Raw genomic sequence first — 19,402 nt, forward strand, 5'->3', positions numbered from 1 at the left:
TGAGGTTCTCCAAAAAACGTTTTATTTCTTGCGTGCATCTGGGAGCCAATGTGACTCAGAAAAATAACAAATGTTTTTCGGTATTAGATATTTCTTTCAGTAAAGCATTTTTAAGAGCACTCAAAAAAGTCCTATAGTTTTAGAATTGAACTAACTGTAAAAGTATTTTGATAATGAAATGAGGTATTGAACTTGAACGTCATTCGGTTATTTGGGAATATACATTGTAAGAATTGCTATTTATGAATGGACCATTATAGAAGCATTCAGCAATACAAATAACTGCAAAAAAGTGTTTAGTATAACTAAATGTTTTGACATGTGTGAATATACGTCTCTGATAAATTGACATAATTTTTGAGCACCATAAAAAATGAGTGCGATTTTGAATCCAAATTATTTCTGGGCAACAGTGTTTTCACATGTTTGAAGACAATGTTGCATTGGAAAATTTAAAAATTGTCAATTTGATTTTGGAATGACGTTATCGGATATGTCTTAGCAAGGTCTACAACAGGCATCTTCAACCCGTTGCTCGCGAGCACTGCGGTGCTCTCTGAAGCACCCAGAGTGCTCGATGCTCGTGTCCAATTTCGTCATAATTTACATTTTTGATCAACGTTCCAAGTAATCACCTTGTACAAATTGCATTGAAGGGTCGAAATCGTCCTGATTTCTCACACTTTATTGGTTTGTCAAACGTGCCATAAGGGTGCTCTAGACCAGTGGTTCTCAACTGGGGGCCATGTGACCTCAGGGGGGCCAAGAAGTTTGTGGAATTAAATTTTTTTAGTCACTGACTAAAAAAAATTTAATTTCAAACAAAAAATGCATAGAATATATTTTTCGCAATTTTTCCGCTATTCAAGTAACATTAACATGAGGAAGGAAATAAAAAAAGTGTTGCGTGTAATTTCGGTGGGTTTACGACTTGGGGGTGACAGTAGGCCCTGACAAAAACTATAGAAGAGGTTTAAAGCAAAATGGAGTAACTGTAAAGACAAAGTTTTGTGTGTTCGAAGACTTTTCATTCAAAGAGGGCTTCCATAAAGAAAGCAAAGATTTGTGGACCATTCATTGACATTCTTTTGAGTGCTGGTAGTAAATGCAATCCAAGAAGTAGATGGGTGAAAAATGAAAGCTTGTGTGTAAAAAAAACCCCATCGTTTTCATGCAATTACAGACGGATAGCCATCTAGTTTAGCTCGAAGCTATCTTCAACCGGCACTGAGTGGTTTGATCATTTTTGTCGCACCACAGTAATTTTCTGCACGCGAGGGCTAATTAGTCCTTGGGACCTACAATTTATTGCCGATTCCGAATGGCAGGCTTGTTTCTTATACTCATCGAGAGGTTGGTTAGCTAACCCCTCGATGGGGGACTCCGTGCGGTAGCCATTTTTTGTTGTACCCCTGTGTCAGGAAAGTTTTCTGACAAGGACGAACCGGGTATCGAACTCGCGACGCCTCTAAACCTGAGTGGTCTGATGGGGGAATATATTTATAAAAATCGAATAAAGAACAATTGCTCTGGGGTATTTTTTTTTTTATGAATTTTTGGGGAGGGGTGTGCCAACACCGATTGCCTCCACTGAAAAGAAATAAAGTCGAATTCAGTTATAACGAACTCCATCCAAGAGACCAAATGATACATGAGGAAAAATACCCGCGAAATTAAATTTTTTAAAACTACATTGCTGTATAACTTAAGAAACTGTAATTGCATAAATTTACTGTTGTTTCAAAATCGCGAGTGTTCATATGCCATTCATTTCAATTTAACAGGAAAAACGTGATTTTAAACATATTTAAGACTATCTTAACGTCATTTGGTTTGCTGATTGGTTTCTATATGCAATCCAAGCAGACAATGTATTGGGACTTCCTCTAAGATTGACACCACATCTTTAAAGTTTTTTTAATCTATACTGTAATGCTTCCTATTAACTGCCCTACTACGTAAGCCTGCTGCTGGCCTGCAACATCCCAAATAATTTCAATACAATTTTCCTATCCTGCAAGAACAATGTTGTGGACATTAGAAAAAAAATTCTAAAATGGCGTATGACCACATTTAAAGCAATTTAAATCCGTTTATTTGCGACTCACTGCGTCTGTTGATTTCTCAGAAAAGTGCAATAAATTCTCACGTAAGTCTTCACTTTGAAATGTCCATAACCGGCTCAATGCGTATCTTTGTATCTGTCAACCTAAAATTCGTGGTTTTTAGTGTTGATAATACGCATGCAAAACCGATTCAGCGACGCATTTTTCACAATCTGCAAAAACCTCGTGGATTTGATAGTTGGAAATGATGTCTAAATGCCAAAGATTTGGAGTTCGAGTCAAAATGAAAATGCCAAATAACTGAAATTGTGCTTCGCATAAATGAAATATTTTAATATTGAAAGCTATATATAGAGAGGTTAATCATAACCATAGTCAAACGTCTCATAAACGTGAAATTTTGTCATAAAACTGAGTGAGGCCTGAATCCCCTTGCGCACAAGTGAAATTTCAAGGCATTTACGCACAACCGAGACCCCTTGGCCATTTTTCTTTTTTTCTCCCCACCCTTTCTTTCTTTTGTTTCCTTCTTAAATTTATAAAAGTAAAATGACATAATCATTATAAAAAGGACTGCTTTCACATCAAAAATTGCAAAAATATCAGATTTTTTTGGTGGGAATACAGTCAACCCCATAATAATGAACTCCAAGAGACCGGAGTAATGAAGAAATTTCGTTAAATTTCAGATTTTTATATTGTTCCTATGTAAACTTATCCGGGGGGGATTAGAAAAGTTTTCGTTAAAACGATGTTTTTTCCGTTATAACGGTATTCGTCTCAAACTATTTTTTACGTGTATATGCAGACTGCATGGGTTACAGGGCGTATGGCACTACTTGCGAGCTGTTAGTCTTAAAGCCATACCCAGCTAGAAAAAGTATCCAAATCACGTGTCCAACTCAGATATGTCGCTCATGTTGTAAGGGGTTGTATAGTTATAAAATAAAAAAAAACTTTTTATGCCATCCCCGTGTGCCAAAGAACCCAATTAAGAAGTTGTTTCGCTGTCTTTTCCGATGGCAACTAAAATAATTTCACGTTTCTAAGCGCAATTTGGGAAAAACAGCATTAAATGCGGGTGAAATGGTTTTCTCGCATTTAATGATTTTTTTCTTCCAACTTTCTTCGAATATCTCAATGAATATTGCACTTAGAAACGATGAATTTTTCTGTTGGAGACCGGGAAACAACTTTCCAATTTTGTTTTGTGGCACAGGGTGTCCACATAAAAAGTTAAAATTTTTATTTTAATAACTATGTAACCCCTGGCAACATGAATCAAATATCTGACTACTACACATTATTCGGGTACTTTTTCTAACGGGAAGTATGCCTCTAGGACCAATCCTTCGCCAGTAAAATGCCATATGCCCCGTTACCTATGCGCCCTGTATATTAAATATAGTATGGACTATTATGCGAAATATTGTGTTGTGTTTAAGCCAACTCGCACGTTGCTTCGTTCGCCTGCGAGAGAGCGGCCACATTATGAACCAAAAAGCCACTTGAAGGCAGCTTGTCATCCAACGAAATATCAGATTTTCACCCTATCGAAATTGAAGTCAATAAACTGATAATTTTCTTATTTGAAAATCTGATTAGGGGTCATTGAAGTATTACGTCAGCATCGAGGAGGGGGGGGGGGAAGGGGCTTTCGGATTTGCTGACTTTTGATGATGGGGGGGGGGTTTGAATGTTGCTTACGTCATCAACCACCCTTTTTTGAAAATATGAAATATTCTAAGCTGCTGACGAAATTTTGCTGACGGGGGAATCACTGTTTTACTGACAGGGGGGGGGGGGGACAGGGAGTCAAAAAATGGCTGAAAATCTGCTTACGTAATACTTAAATGGCCCCTTATTTATATTTTTCGATGGGCTTGAAATCCTGGTAATCAATCATTATTATATTCACATGAACAGTTTTGTCACTGGGTTACGCAATGACAGAACCCGTATATACCGGTGACTCGAACTGTTACGCCGTCCGCCAATAGCAGTTTTTTTTTTTTTGGCTTGTAGCATTTGCCGCGAATTCACAATGGCACTAAGAATTTTAAAAGGGAATTAAAATTAATTTAATACTCTAGAATACTTAAAGAAATTCATTTTTAAAAATGTTGTTGGTGCTGCTACCTACTTTCAAAATCAGAAGTGCCTTATGTGGTGAAGACGAAAAGCTCAGGTATAAAAAACTAAATTAAATTCTTCATTCAGCTTTGCTCCTTATAAACAAAAAGACCCAAGGAGACATCCAAAAAAAAGGTCCTCCACACAAGCAGACGACAGGTAAGATGGTAAAAAATGAATTTTTCCACACTGCATTTTATAGTGATGTGCGTGCTGCCATCTAATGTTAAATTTAAAAGTGACTCATGTGGTGAAGATGAAGTTCAAAGTGAAAAAAACTATATTCTTTATTCCGCTTAGTTCCTTATAAACAAAGCTCGTGAACTGAACTGGAAATTTAAACTATAAGTTCGGTTATTTTATTTGAGCATAAGGAGACGTCCAAAACAAAGAGCCTCTTAATGAGCAGACGACAGAGAAGAAGTCGGTTCCCTACAAGCTAAAGATCACAAACAGAACTGGAAGTTTGAACTACCAGTTCAGTAATTTTTTCAGGACACAAGGAGACGCCCAAAACAAGTAACCTGGAGAGAAGCAGACGAGACGAAGATTATATATTACTGGAGGGAGCATCCAGCCACCGCGACTGCAGGGACATCAAATGCAAGGAAATGACGTGACTCAGTGAAAACAAAGTTCCCGCCTGGCAATTTGTCCATAGAAATGTACAGGTCGGTCTCTAAATATTGGGTTTTCAAGATTTAAAAAAAGGATAGAGAACACGCATCTAAAGGTGAAAAAAGATTAAATTATTTATTTCATTAATACTGGAATCATTCCCTTCATTAATGCTGTCATAATTTCTTTCATCATTTCTTGAATTTCCCTTCATTATTTCTTGAATATTCTTTCATTAATTCTGAAATTTTTCTTCATTAATTCTGAAATTTTTCTTCATTAATTCTGAAATTTTTCTTCATTATTTCTTGAATATTCTTTCATTAATTCTGGAATTTTTCTTCATTATTTCTTGAATATTCTTTCATTATTTCTTGAATATTCTTTCATTATTTCTTGAATATTCTTCCATTAATTTTGAAATTTTTCTTTATTATTTCTTGAATATTCTTTCATTAATTCTGGAATTATTCCCTTTATTAATTATTATTTCCTTTATTAATTATTATTTCTTTTATTAATTATTATTTCTTTCATTACTTCTGAAATAATTGCTTTCATCAAATCTGGATTTGTTTCTTTCATTAATGCTGAAATTATTTCTTTCATTGGTTCTGAAATTATATCTCATGAATTCTGGAATTGTCTCTTTCATTAATTTTGGAATTATCTCTTACCTTCATTCTGGAATTATCTTTCATTAATTCTTTCACTAATTTTGGAATTATGACTTTTATCAATGCTATAATTATCTCTTACATTAATTCTAGAATATTTTCTTCCATTAATGCTGACATTATCTTTCTTTAATGCTGGAATTATAAATTTCATTAATTTTGGAATTATCTCATCGATGCTGAAATTATTTTTTCATTTATTGTTTTAAACTCTTATTTATGTCATAAGAAAATAACAGGAAGGGAGGGGGGGGGTCGTGTTTGTTTTCACCGAGTCACGTGATATTCCGACGAAAGATATTGGGGGACACAGTTTTCAGCACTGCCAAGGCGGAGACCGCTGACGTCATACTGTCTCGGGAGGCTTGATTTATATACTGTTGGCGCTGCCATTTAATCTCGAAATTTCAGGCAACTCATGCGATGATGAAAGAAAGAGAGAGAGTTCTTTGTCATTTTTTGGCATAAAATTTTTTGCATGAGACGAAAATTTCGGTAACAAAATTCGTACATTTGCAATAATCGATTTTTTTATGTAGAAAAAATAAATATTTCCACAAAAAAATTCGGATAATATGGATGATCGAACAAATAAGTGAAAACACGGATTATGTGGTCTTCAGATAGGGTTACCAGATTTGAAACTGAAAAAGGAGGACGCCTGGTGCGAACCTTAGGCAGTGCCCAGGGGCGTCGGAAGTGTTTTGAACCTGTGGGTGCTGGTCTTGAGATTCATGTAGGAAATTTCGACTTTTGAATCAATTGTGTGGGTGCTCGGACCCGTTCTACAAACTTCCGTGGGTGCTCGAGCACCCATAGCACCCCGGCACCGACGCCACTGCCAGTGCCGTCTTAACGCATGTTTCCACCACCCCGGGCCGTGCCCGAAGAGCCTCAAGAGAAGAGGTGCCTCAGAAAAACGAGACGTAGTTGAATTTTTCGAGAATTTTCCATGTAGGGCCTCCAAAAAATCCCTTGGCTCGGGGAAGGGGGGGGGGGGGCTATGATGCTATTACGACGATCCTGCCGGTCAGCCCTACTCTTGTGGAAGTCAAGGAATTCCAGTAATTGATTCCTTTACTTCTATTAATTTACATTAATTACACAAAAACAGCTATAAAAGATTCGAAAAATGATCAAAGTTATCGAATTACAACGTATATTTGATAAAGAGATGATGATGAAGCGCTTTAAAAGTATGACAAAAATTGATGTCTGTTCAATATGGTTCTAGCCACGATGAAGTGTCAGCAGGTGGACCACGCGCTAATTATTATTAATAATCCATGAGTTTTGCAAAATTAATTTAAATGTCATTCCCTCTCAATGGATATCGTGTTTGATTACGCAGACCATCAACGCGTTCCTGAAATAATGAAAAAATGAGAGTAATAGAAAAAAAAAATTCCCCTTCAAGATTTACGTCCGTAACTCGAAAAGTTTGTAAGTCGGGAACAACTACATAAAATGCTTTTAGAGGGAGCCGCAAAATTTTTTTTCTGCATTGGGTCACGAAATTCTCCTGTCTCCGATTTTGAATTTAAATATCTCAGGGAATAATGCAGTTAAAAACATGTGATTTGTTTTTTGGGCTCAGAAGAGAAAGAGCAACAACTGTCTGATTGGAAATTAGAGGGGGGGGGGATCGTACAAAAATTTACATTTTTTATTTTGTGTACACTGTATTTTGATCCCCAAAACTCGTACAGGGTAATTTCTGGTCACATTTTGAGCATTTTTAAAATTATAACCATACACTACGACGAACGGTTGATGAGATAAAAACTGTACCAACACTCCAAGGAGAAAATATTGAATCTTATAATGGCCATAATATTACCAATAGGCAGGGCCGCAACTGGTGGGGGGGGGGGGGGAAAGCAGGCGAGTCTGGACACTTCTTTTAAATTGAGTTAACTGGTTTAATGCATTTTACTATGTATTAACCGACACAAACTTTTGGTGTCGAGTGTCTGTTATCGAGAGGTTCAACAATCTGCTGCATCAACATTTTGGCCATTTGAGATCTTTAAGTCCGTCTCCCACCATTTGGCTTTTCAGACTTCTGTCGTAATCAGCAGTTTTGTTCGCCAGTGGCATAGTTTTTTAGGACAATTGTCTGTGTTTTCCCCAAAATTTGAGAACCCAAATTCCCGTGTTTCACAGGAAAATATGTCAGCCCATATAATGCTAAGGGGTCATTAAAGTATTACGTCAGCATCGAGGGGGTTTCGGATATGATAACGGGGGGGGGGGGGTTTGAAGGTTGCTTACGTCATCAATCACCCTTTTTGAAGATATGAAATATTCTAAGCTGCTGACGAAATTTTACTGACGGGGAGTGAGGGTGTCAAAAATGGCTAAAAATCTGCTTACGTAATACTTGAATGTCCCCCAACGCAATTTGACTTTATTAATGAATCGAACAGAAAAATAGGGTCTATACTGCCATCTATTAAGTAAGCAAACTTAAAAACTATCAACTAGTACAATTTCTAAACTATAGATGGCATTGAATTCATGGTATAGGATAGGCAATTTTTTTCACTGTTGGTCAAAGCCGTACAGATTTCTATACATCAAGAAACATGACTCACGTGCTAGATTTACAGCCAGGATAGGTGAAATGATCCTGACGATATTACTTATACATGCTGCCATCAATGTAATGAACTTTTCCCTAGAAAGCATCAGTTGGGGGGGGGGGGGGGGAAACGTGCCAATGGTTGTCCAGATATCATAGTACAAAATAATATAAAAACGTAATTCATATACACTACCGATGTAAATATGGTCGATCTTGACTTACCATAGTTCGCTTTGAAAGCTGTATGGCTTTGACCTATATAACTTCATGGTGTGAAAAATACTTCCTTGATAACGGGTTTATTGCATCTAGTTTTTTCAAGGATGATACTAGATACGTGCGTGTTTTATTATAATTTTTTAGTATCAGATAGCAGCAGCTGTTCTACAATCGGTTTTGTTTTTTAAATTTTGTTTAGTCTGTCGATAGATTGCACCAAAAATCCCAATGCTTAGACGTTACATTGACGATGAAAAACCAATCGGGAAAAGAAATTGGTTTAGTTCCTCCTCCTTGGCTTTAAAAAATACACTAGAAATGGTGCGTTGTATATATATATATATATACATGTATACATACATACATTGAGTGAGCACCCACCTCCGGAAAAAGTTGAAATGACGGGCCGTGTGCATAAGCCTTAAAAAGGCCTATACACTTGAATCAGACTGGGCCTCAAAAGTATCTAGAATCTTTCTCAACCTTTGTACAAATAATTTTCTAATCGATTCTTATGGCTTTAATTTATTTATAATGCCTTACTAGTGTTTATGATTTTTGGCATGGGCGGAGAGATACTGGGAATCTTCCCCCCACCCCAACAACAAAGATAACCATCTAAAAAATGTGTTTTACTGCCTCCTGATTTTCTGTTATTTCTATTATAGAAACATTCAGTCGTTTTATCTAAGAAAAAACATTTATTCACACATGGTAGCAAATGGCTCGCCAATAAATATACATTTATATACAATACATGTGTATCGTATCACATAGAATTGAATATTTTTGACTGATTCATCACCCAGTCTGCCGTCACTGCAGCTTCCGCTACTTTTTCTTCATCGATTTTATGACTGGAAGCATAAAAGTTACTGGATTACGAACAAAAGCCAATAAGTTCTTGAGCATACATTGAAAGAAGTAGTCATCAATATTCAGTAAGGAAACATAACTGCAGAAAGAACTACTCAATTTACCATGGAATCAGGATATAAAGAAGCTATCAAATCATGTTATCTGTTATTTCAAGAATCTTAACAAAAATGCCTACGAAAGGCATCGGGCGAGTTTACTAGCTACTTGCCTGCAGTTTTAATCGCTGCTACTAAAGTTGTTCTGTGTAATAACGTTATCAAGTAAACTCGCTCTGCTAGTGTGAGTAAAGTTGAAGGATGTGGACTACTTTTTGTTATCTCCCGCGCGCAATGTGGCTACTTTTACCCCCTCTCCCTTTGGCTTGCAATAAAAGAAAAAGATGACAATGCACATAAAGGAAAAAAAGAGTTGCTCACTCATCTAGCGAGCGATTTTATTAGTCTTGTGCAATTGAAATTTTCTGTGCGAGCTGAAACCTGTTCACTCGCCAGCTACTTTACTCTACTTGAAAATAGCTAGTATAAATGCTCAATGTAATTTAGCCTTGATCAACCAAAGGTTATGAGTATGGTTGATGAGGGGAGAATTGGTCATGTTAGTGGTAGCGTTAAATCGGGATTGGACTATCTGATTGTGAAGATGATTGATGGACGAAGTGTTTGTAGCGAGAGAGATGATTTTGATTTTTTCTCTCTCTCTCAGCCCAATACATGAGGGAAAGACTTTTTTTCCTGGATATTATGTCGAGGTGTGAACTGGGAAAGTAAAGTCTGATGGTCTCTGCTGGGAAACAAACACAGGTCCTTTTGCAAACCAGGCAAAAGCTTGCTATACGTATATACACCACAAGAGACACTATTTCTTCCTTATTTATGCACTGTGGCATGACGAGCTGAAGTAGAGGCTCAGTAGCTTAAGAAAGAAGCTCAAACTTTTCTTTCTGAGTTCACTTTGGCATAATATTGAAAAAAAGTCTTTCTTTCATACATTGGGCTGAGAAAAAAAAACTATCTCACTTTCGCTACTGCTGCTATTTGGGGGGGGGGGGGAGAGAAAGGGCATTTGCTTAGATTAAGGGGTGGCTACTGAGCCTTAACTTTAGCCTCAGTGCTTAAATAAGGAAGTCATGCACATGTCCCATGTGATATGTGTGTATATGGATAGTATGTTAGCACAGTTTACAAGGAGACCTGGGTTCGGTTCCCAGTGGAGTCCAGCAGATTTTCCCTTCCGAGTTCACACCTCAGCATAATATCCAGGGAAAAAGTATTTTATTTGAAGCATTCCTACTTTTAATAAAGAAAATATATGATAGGATGTCAGCCAAAAAACCCATTGAGAAATGATTCTTTTCACTTTAGCATCTAGCTACATTGAACGAATGCTTTACAAAAACTTTCGGAACAATTATTTTGTCAAACTAAACTGAGCCATACCATAAAACTTTGATAAATTCAATTATTGTGATCACAGCAGGACTCAAGATTTCTGATAACAGTAACAGAGTGAGAATTACATCTAAAACCATGAGTCCTGGTTGGTCGAATGAGACGTATGATTAAACGGGACAATTGTTTCATTTCTTTACATTATAAAACAGGGTTTTTTCTTTACAAGTTAATAAAACTAATGTTTTTTTTGTTTAGCCATTGTGAGGCATTAGAATGGAACACTGTCCAATGTATATCAAGAATTGCATTTTTCAATGTACAATAGATCCCTTAAGAAAGTCTCTCGGGAAAAAGAAATTTGAATCTGGTTAACTGAAAGAAACAGCAAGATATGAAGGAAATGGCTTTTTTTCTCGTCATACATTTGCCTCCACTATAGGAAGATCACAGCAGAAGCAGCCCCACACATACAAGAATCACAGCGAGTACTACTATGGACCCTGATTACAATATTAAGAACTGAAATGTTTGGGGGGGGGGGAAGAGAAGCGCACACCTTCAAGCCTCCTACATAGTCTGGCAGGCTGATAATGATAGCTTACAGAGAAAAAAAAAAGTAAGTGTGGTTAAACCTTAGCTTAATGCAAAAAAAAAACCTCAATAGGGCAAAAATGCTAAAATTTTTCAGAAGTCCTGGTAAATAAACTTTCTGCCATGTAATAATATTGGTCCGTTCCATTCTTTGAAAAAGTGATAACAATACTCGAATGATAACGTTATCTGTGATTCTAATAAACAGCATCAACTGTATTTGATCAGGAAATCTTTTTTTCTCGCTCACTGGTAATTAGCTTCTGCATATATAACTTCTTTCCCATCCCCCCACATCTTAATGCAGGATTATCTACCCACAAATCAATATAGACATGATTCAGCAATGTTACTTTAGTCAACGCAAATCGAACTGAAATCGAACCTTAAATCCATTCTTTTGAGCCTCTTGCTCATGCTTTCCCCGGATTCTGTGTCATGTGGAGGATCCTCCAAACGCTTCAAAATTTCAGAGTCGGAGAAAAGCCTAATGCCACCTGAAATTAAACAAGCATGATGTTAACATTCTATAATTAATATATTATCCCTACTCCCTATATAACAAGTAACTGCATTACGACTCTATTTCGTAAAACCATCATTTGTAACATGCACATTTTCAGCTTGTATAACACAGGAGCTGGGTAGAATTTTTTTTTTGCTCAGGCTTCACACAACAAATGCTGTGTTACCATTATCAGCCATAATATGCATAAAAGTGAATAAAATTAAAACGGAACAGATGTTGGAATTTGGTTTATTTTTGCACGAGTGTGGCGAAAGTTTGTGTAGAGATAGAGCAGGAGTTAAGGAAGGCAACTCCTACTGTGAAATGGACTTGCCCTAGGTAGTCACATGGAATCATGTGATATTATGAGCTTTGGTCTGAGTTAGATCTGACTGTATGGTCCCTTTCAGTGCACACGAGCTCCAAGGAAAGATTGAGATATTCATTGCCTCTAGTGGTCTAGGGCGTTCACCCGAAAGTGAAAGAAAGTGGGTTTGATTCCCCGCAGGGGCAGGCAGTCTAATTTTCTCTCTTTCCTAAATATATCTTCACATCAGCCAGCTGCTAAAAACCTTTGTCATGTGATATGAGCTGGTGGTTGGCTGACAGTATCGCCCAACGGGCAATCAGTTGTTTTTCCATCTGCATCAGTAGAATGCTTGTGAGTAAGGAAGAGCAACGTGGTGTTTGTTATTCATTTTTTTAGTGGCAGAATGAAGGCGATATACAGAGAACATGTATTGTTATTAACTCCTGTGCAGGTCTGGTACAAGCATTTCCACCAAGGAAAGAATCTGTGAATGATGATATGAGACCTGATCAAAGTCACCTCGTCATCACGGGTGCTTTGGTGAAAGAAGTTTGATAATCAACTAAAACAAATGACGCATAACAAAGGGCAGCAGCAAGAAGTGGGAGTGTTTCGGTTCCGTTCATGCCTTCATTGCAAAGAAACGTAACTATGGGAAAGAGTGCGCAGTGGAAACGTTTGTGCAAGTCCAGCACTTCTGGAACTCCCACTACTTCTGCCGCTAAAGGTCAAATAACACTGCATTGCTCTTCTTTACTCATGAATATTCCACAGATGAAAAAACAACTGATTGCCCTTAGAACAGTACCGTCTAAAAACCGCTACCACACATCACATGATTCCACGCAACTACCTAGGGCAAGTCCGTTCAGCAGCAAGGGTTACTTTCCTTACCTCCCGCTCTACCTCTACACAAAGTTTCGCTACACACACACAAAAACAAATCAAATTATAACAACTGTTTTGTTTTTATTTGATCAACCCTTATATCACCGATTGTTTCTGCAGGTAAACAAAAAAGTACTTAGAGGTACAGAGACTAGCTTCAACTGATTCATATAATATAGTTTTGCTCTTTCCTTTGACAAAATCAGTATTGTACTGGTACGTAAAAGATCAGTTCCCTTATTGATGAATGTTGATATAGCCATGGACAAGTTGAACATTTATGGAGTGAGTAAATCAGACCACAATGTCTGAATCAATTGTGTTTATTTAAGGCCCGTTCACAAGTGTCAAGTAATTTAGTAGTTGAGTACTTTAAAATAAATGCAGAGGTTACATTACACGGGTTCAGTTGTCAAGTAGACAAGTTTGATGGAATCCTGTTAATTTTTTTGGTAAAGTAGGTGTATTTGGTAGTGGGCGCAGCCTCATATTATCCAATGAGCATTCACTACTTAACTACTTACGCGAGAACAGATTTTTAGTAGTCGATAACTTATCTACTTAACAACTTAATCACTTGGCTACTAAATTACTTGCCGTGTGTAAAAAACAGGCTTTATTTCAATAAAAAAAATAGCACATTCTATCAGGGTAGTTGCTAGTGATCTAAAAAGCCATCGATTTAAGGGTAAAAAAAACATTAGTAATGTATTATAGCTTGTAAGATTTTCACAGCCATCATTTGTAAAAAAAATGGGAGATTTTCGGAATGTAGAGCTGACATAAGTAAAACGTTTCGCTTGAACTAGTGTTAAGTTCAGTTTTTAGATAAATTGTCTTAACCTGGGAAGATCTGACCAACTCTTCCCAGGTAAGGAACTTAATTAACTACATATTACATATATCATAGGTGCCAGAACCTGGGGGCTGAGGCTATCTGAGCTCTCCCAATAAATGTATAAATGTGAGGGGGGCTGTTAATGGATAAACAATGAGAAGCAACATTTTGCTTCGTGTGTACAGGCTCGTCTCATATGTATATGGGACGAATGGTGATTTTCAGCCTTCTCAATATTGCCATCTCTGACATGTTATATATATTAAATACAAAAAATAGAAGTCTCAGGATAAGATGCTATCAGAAAAATTACCACTTTTGGTTTTCTTTGATTTCGTTTCACTGTCGTATTCAACGGTATCGAGATTCCTGAAACACATTAATAGAAAAAAAACAAACATTTGAATCTCCATACAATAATTGCATGCTCCATTCCATCAACAAAATTTGATACATACAGAATACAATCTGCTGTAAATAAATAGTTTTAATAGAAAGAAAATATTTTAATAGAGTAAAAATGTGTGTGCTTACGGTAAATACCTGGCCATATAGAAAAATTTGTTGTATAAAGACTCCGCCTGGTGGATATTGGGGCTATCAGATTTCAAACTCACTAAACATGGACACATATGGCTGACCTTTTATTATGTTTTTTTCTTGCCAAAGATCCTGTCGGTTAGCTTCTAACAATACCGCCATTATCCAGGGCTACATAATAAGGGTTGTTGTCATGAAACGCTGAAGTCAGTACCAGCTGGTGTCACGTGTGACATCATTCAGCCCTGCAGAACCGAGTGTTCTAGCTTTGCTACCCTGCTAATTACGGAAGCTTTCACAATCTAAATAAGCTTTTTAAAATGGGCGTACTGTCCGTTTTACTGGATTCTTTCCAAAATCATCTCTTTTTGAGTATTTTCGTTAGTATATGTTTATTTATTGGCTTGCTTCGTTCAGCCATTTGAGCATTTAAAATAATAAGTTTTGCATTTGCTCATGAGGTAACTTACATTAAGAATATTTTTCTAGCATCCATTTCAGTTGAATCATGTACATCTGCTTTTATTGGGTTGATTGAAAGCCAACTCGAGACAGATGATTTCAATTATCTTCTGAACATTCTAAGCATTTTTAATTACGTTTTGTTTACATTTGAATTAGGTTTAACTTTTTTTAAAAGCCTTGGATTTAGTTGGAGATATGTAAAATGTGGGACTCTGTGCAAAATTCTGCAGAAAAGAACCAATCAAATAAACAAATAAAGCCGTAGTAGCATGCGGGCAATGAATCTGTCCAACGAAAATGCAATTTCTTCATTTCCGAGAAATTCTAAAACCCAGGCAAAAGCAAGTGTCATTGCATAGGTTCCTTTTAAAAAGTCACACACAAAAAATAAGTTTACAGATCAAGTGAGTCCCCAAGTCTTCTTAAACGCTAGTTCTCCTCTCTTTTGTTGTTTAGAGCAATTTAATTTGTAAAAATTATTGCACTGAATGTTTATTTACCGCATTATTATATTTTATTGTATTACTAGCTATAATACCTGGCGCTGCCCGGGTTTTCTTCGATGCAGCTTTTTGGATCACATGATATCTCTCTCTTTTTTGGAGGGACATACAAACCGTGTCTAACAGTTAACCAATATGAGGACTTCCTGCCCGACTCATGAAAGAAACAAATCTAGATTTAAAGAAACACAGAAATGAATTGTTTTTTTTAAGGGGCGCTAAGTATTTTGATCCCCCCCCTAAACTTCAAGTTATCCACATCTGCCTGTTTCAGCTTCCAAAAATGCTTAATTAAAACTGTGGAATTTTTTTATGTACTTTTTACGGGCCCCATAATTAATTAAAAAAAATATCCTAAACTACACGAATTTATGCAGTTGAATATTAAAAGACAATACGAAGACATTAATTTTCATGCTTAAGAAGATATAAATAAAAAGTTGAAATTAATGTTATTGCATGGATATCCAACTCAAAAGTAGGTCCGGCTAATTACTTCATATTTAATCTCCTGGGCTTGGTATATCTCTAAGCAAACTCAATATTTCAAAAAATAGAGAATTCAATACAATTTTAAAAATTATTGATGTGGCAGAAAACCCCACTGAATTTCCACACTTCTACAGTAAAATCGGCAATTTTAACACTGATTTCTATGAGGATCAATCTTTGCCTGACCCTCAAAGCGATGCTGATTATGACGTCTATTCAAAAAGCCTAATTACTGGGAGTATTGAAAATGTGGCAAACCATTATAAAGGCATAAACTATTATACATACACACTGGCAGCGTTAAAGAAGTGACAAACCATTGCAAAGGCGGCTGAAACGCATTGCTAAGGAACCACGGTAACCAAAGTAAACATTCCGAAAGTGATTGTTGAGGCCCGATAGTTCTTTGCCCATTTGGGACATTTGCCCTGCTCTGACAAAATTTTAAAGTAGCCTATCATTTAAGTCAGGTTCCATTTGGTATATACGCAAAATTTGGCGACAATCAATCTAAAATTGTAGATTTGTATAGAGAACAGACACAAACACACGGAAAATAAATTTTTTATATATAGATTTATTATATTATTGTGTTGTACTATTGAATGAATGCCATTCCTGCTAGTCATTTTTATGTGAATGAATAATTGTGGAACCATTATTTACTACAGAGAAGTTTGATTCTAATAACGAGCAATTTGGATAATAAGCACGTTGGCAGAATAAATTAAGCTTGTTAACAGAAGTTCCACTGCACATTTTAAAAAAGAAAATTAAATTAATAACAGTCAAAAATAAAAATAGAAGCCTGATAAGCCGTTAAAAATAACTAATGAATAAATATTATGACACTTGAAAAAAAAAAAGACTTACTCGTCTAGGAATTTGTGTAGTTTCTTCTCAATATAATCCACCAATCCTCCATTCTCGTAATTCCTATCAACAGATTTCTTATCCTTTTTGGATCTGTGATTCATAAATGAAGAGTATTTACTAAAATTTATACACAAATATATGTTTTAAAACTACTTGATTCCTCGTAAAATACAAAATGAATTTCAAGAGGAACTCTTACAATGAACAGGAGAAAAGTATCCACATATAGCAGGGTTTGACAAGTTGTGAAAAAATTCAGGTGCTAGCAAAATTTCACGGGCACTAAGAATCCCCCCCCCCTTTTTTTTCGTAGTTGAAAACTTGCAGACGGAAAGTAAACCATTTACTAGGAAATAACCTTGGTGTTGATAAAATAGATTTACTCCATAGTACATCAGGAAAAAAGAGTAATTAGATAAGGATCAAACCAATAAGGACCAATCTTTTTTGTTATAGAGGGTTGCATCACACAGAATTTACACTATATATGTTACAGTAAATGTGATAAATCTGGTTATTTTCATAATAACCAGTTATTATGCATAATTGCTGAACATTTTGGTGATTTTGATAAATTTCCCTCATTTGGAATTTTTTTTTCCTAATTACCAAACTCACCAATTACACTAGGATATTATGCATGATCACAGATAAAGGCAATAAATTTCAAATAGTTAATAATAATCGCCGGTAAGAGTGATCAATTTATCAAATTTACCAACGACACTTGGTTATTACAAATCGCCAGTCAGTGATAAATTTATCAAGCTTACCAAGACAACTAGTAAGTACGCATATAATCAACGATTTATCACATTTACAGTACATGTCATGGCGGAATCTATGCACTTTGCAAACAGCCTAGACATTAGATGTTTGCAGTAACCTTAGACAATGATTGTAGACATTTGACCTTAGACAATGATTGTAGACATTTGACCTTAGACAATGATTGTAGACACAGCCCTTACTGATTTCTTTGTTTCACTCATACGTTAGTCCATACATTGTCCATTGTGAATGGGTCATCAAAAGTCCTCACAATTTATTTATGAAATGCCACTAAATGCATTATAAATTTTCAATGTGTAATTGTTAAATCCATTGAGTGCCATGGATGGGAATCACTGCCTAAAGATGTCGTAAGTGTAATTGCTAACTTATGTTAGCTATCAAGATGGAGAAGTAAATTAAATTGCTAAGATTTAGCTAAAATTAAATAAATAAAATTAATAAAAAAACAAACCGAGCTCCTTCCACTTCCTTTGACTTCTTCGAAGAGGATTCGCCGAACAAATAGGAATTGAACTGATGATTTACCGCTTCGTCGAATTTCGACATGTTTTGCTCGAACAAAATGGACGGTTTTGACTTGTCCAGTTAAAAATGTAAACAAAAACATGAGAAAAGTATGTGAAAGTTCACATAGATGTCACTATCAAACAAGACTACCTGAGTGTTTCATTCAGTTCAGTTCCTTACGAGAGAAGTTGGCAAACTGAACTGAAGATGATAAATGAACATGGATACATTTACATGATAAAGATAAATGAAGACAGAGTTGGATTTTTATTTTTGGTGCTGCCATCTATTTTGAGAATCCCAAATGATTATCTATGTGGTGATTATAAATACAGGTAAAAGGAGCGTAATTTCCCGTTCGATTCAGTTCCCTTAAAACTAGCCTAGTTTTTTTTTTCCGTAAATAAGGAAGCACTCAAAACAAAGTACTTTGGAAAAAAAGTTGACGGCAAGTGAAACTTTGGTGCTGCCATCTATTTTCAAAATTTAAAGTTAATAAAGTGGTGATATTAAGCAGAGTTTCTCGTTTAGTTTAGTTCCTTACAAGCATAGCCCCCAAACTGAACTGTTAATGCAGTTAATGTAGGCAAGTAAGGAGGCATCCAAAACAAAGCACTCTGGAAAAAAAAGCAGGCCACAAAAGTTGCAAAGGAAAATTAGCCGAAATTTTCTGAATTGGCGCAATGATATTCAGTGATTTTGTTACACAAGAGAAAGTGACGTAAAGCCGAGTTTTCTTAGGAATAGGTGTTTTGCGTCGCGTGAACCGAACTGCATAATTTCGTGTCGGCAGGAAACGTGTTACATAATCACGCTACGCGTTTGTGTTTTTCCAGCGTGGCACATCAGATCATGGCGACTATATTATAGTATATGGCCTCGGCATCACCTACTCTGTCGTCTGCATGCCCCGGTTTGAAGGGAAGGGAAAGAAAACACAAAAGAGTGAAGATAACATCGGCTAAACTCGCGGCGCACGACGCATTTGACTCCTTCAGAAGTAGTTCACCAACCACGCCCGACGTAAAGCGCCGTCGTGAGCCGTATTACGTTCTGTAGGAAAACAGTCGTTCTGCTTTTCTTATTGGTGGGTGGACGGCGTGTCGCGCTGGGTGAATCACGTTGCGCGTGGCACAGGAAACCTGTTCATAGGAAAACCCAGGCAAAGCACCCGTGCTTCTGGTTAAACCCATGCTTCTGGGTTTTTAAGCTTGTTCAAGCATGTTTTTCTGTGCCGCGTGAACCGAATAGGACTATTTCGCGTCGGCAGAAACGTGTAACTTTATCATGATACGCGTTTTTGTTTTCCTAGCATGACGCATCATCTGTTCTGTCGTCTGCACATCCACGTATATTTGCACAATAAAAGATGGAAACAGAAAGAAAGAGAAAGAAAAAAAGAAAACAACAAAAAAGGGAGAGAGCCGTGAAATGCGCAGCGCACGACACATTTGACTCCTCCAGGGGTAGTCGGCCAATCACGCCCAACGTAAAGCGCTGGCGTGAGGCGTGTTGCGCT

General features: G+C 36.6%; 1 protein-coding gene across 1 annotated transcript; it reads right to left on the minus strand.

The window, feature by feature from the left end:
• Positions 1-8,981: 8,981 nt before the first annotated feature.
• LOC149067105 (uncharacterized) lies at positions 8,982-18,022 on the minus strand. The gene is made up of 5 exons (XM_089252992.1): positions 17,828-18,022; positions 16,579-16,671; positions 14,019-14,074; positions 11,547-11,658; positions 8,982-9,157 (listed from the first exon to the last, which is right to left on the minus strand). The coding sequence occupies exons 1-5, from the start codon at positions 17,920-17,922 to the stop codon at positions 9,070-9,072; spliced, it is 444 nt and encodes a 147-aa protein (XP_089109118.1). The 5' UTR covers positions 17,923-18,022; the 3' UTR covers positions 8,982-9,069.
• Between the last annotated feature and the right edge of the window lie 1,380 nt (positions 18,023-19,402).

Source organism: Pholcus phalangioides, unplaced genomic scaffold (genome assembly GCF_987345545.1).
Source record: "Pholcus phalangioides strain wild (caught in Gottingen) unplaced genomic scaffold, Ppha-v1.0 ptg000031l_1, whole genome shotgun sequence".
NCBI lineage: Eukaryota > Metazoa > Arthropoda > Arachnida > Araneae > Pholcidae > Pholcus > Pholcus phalangioides.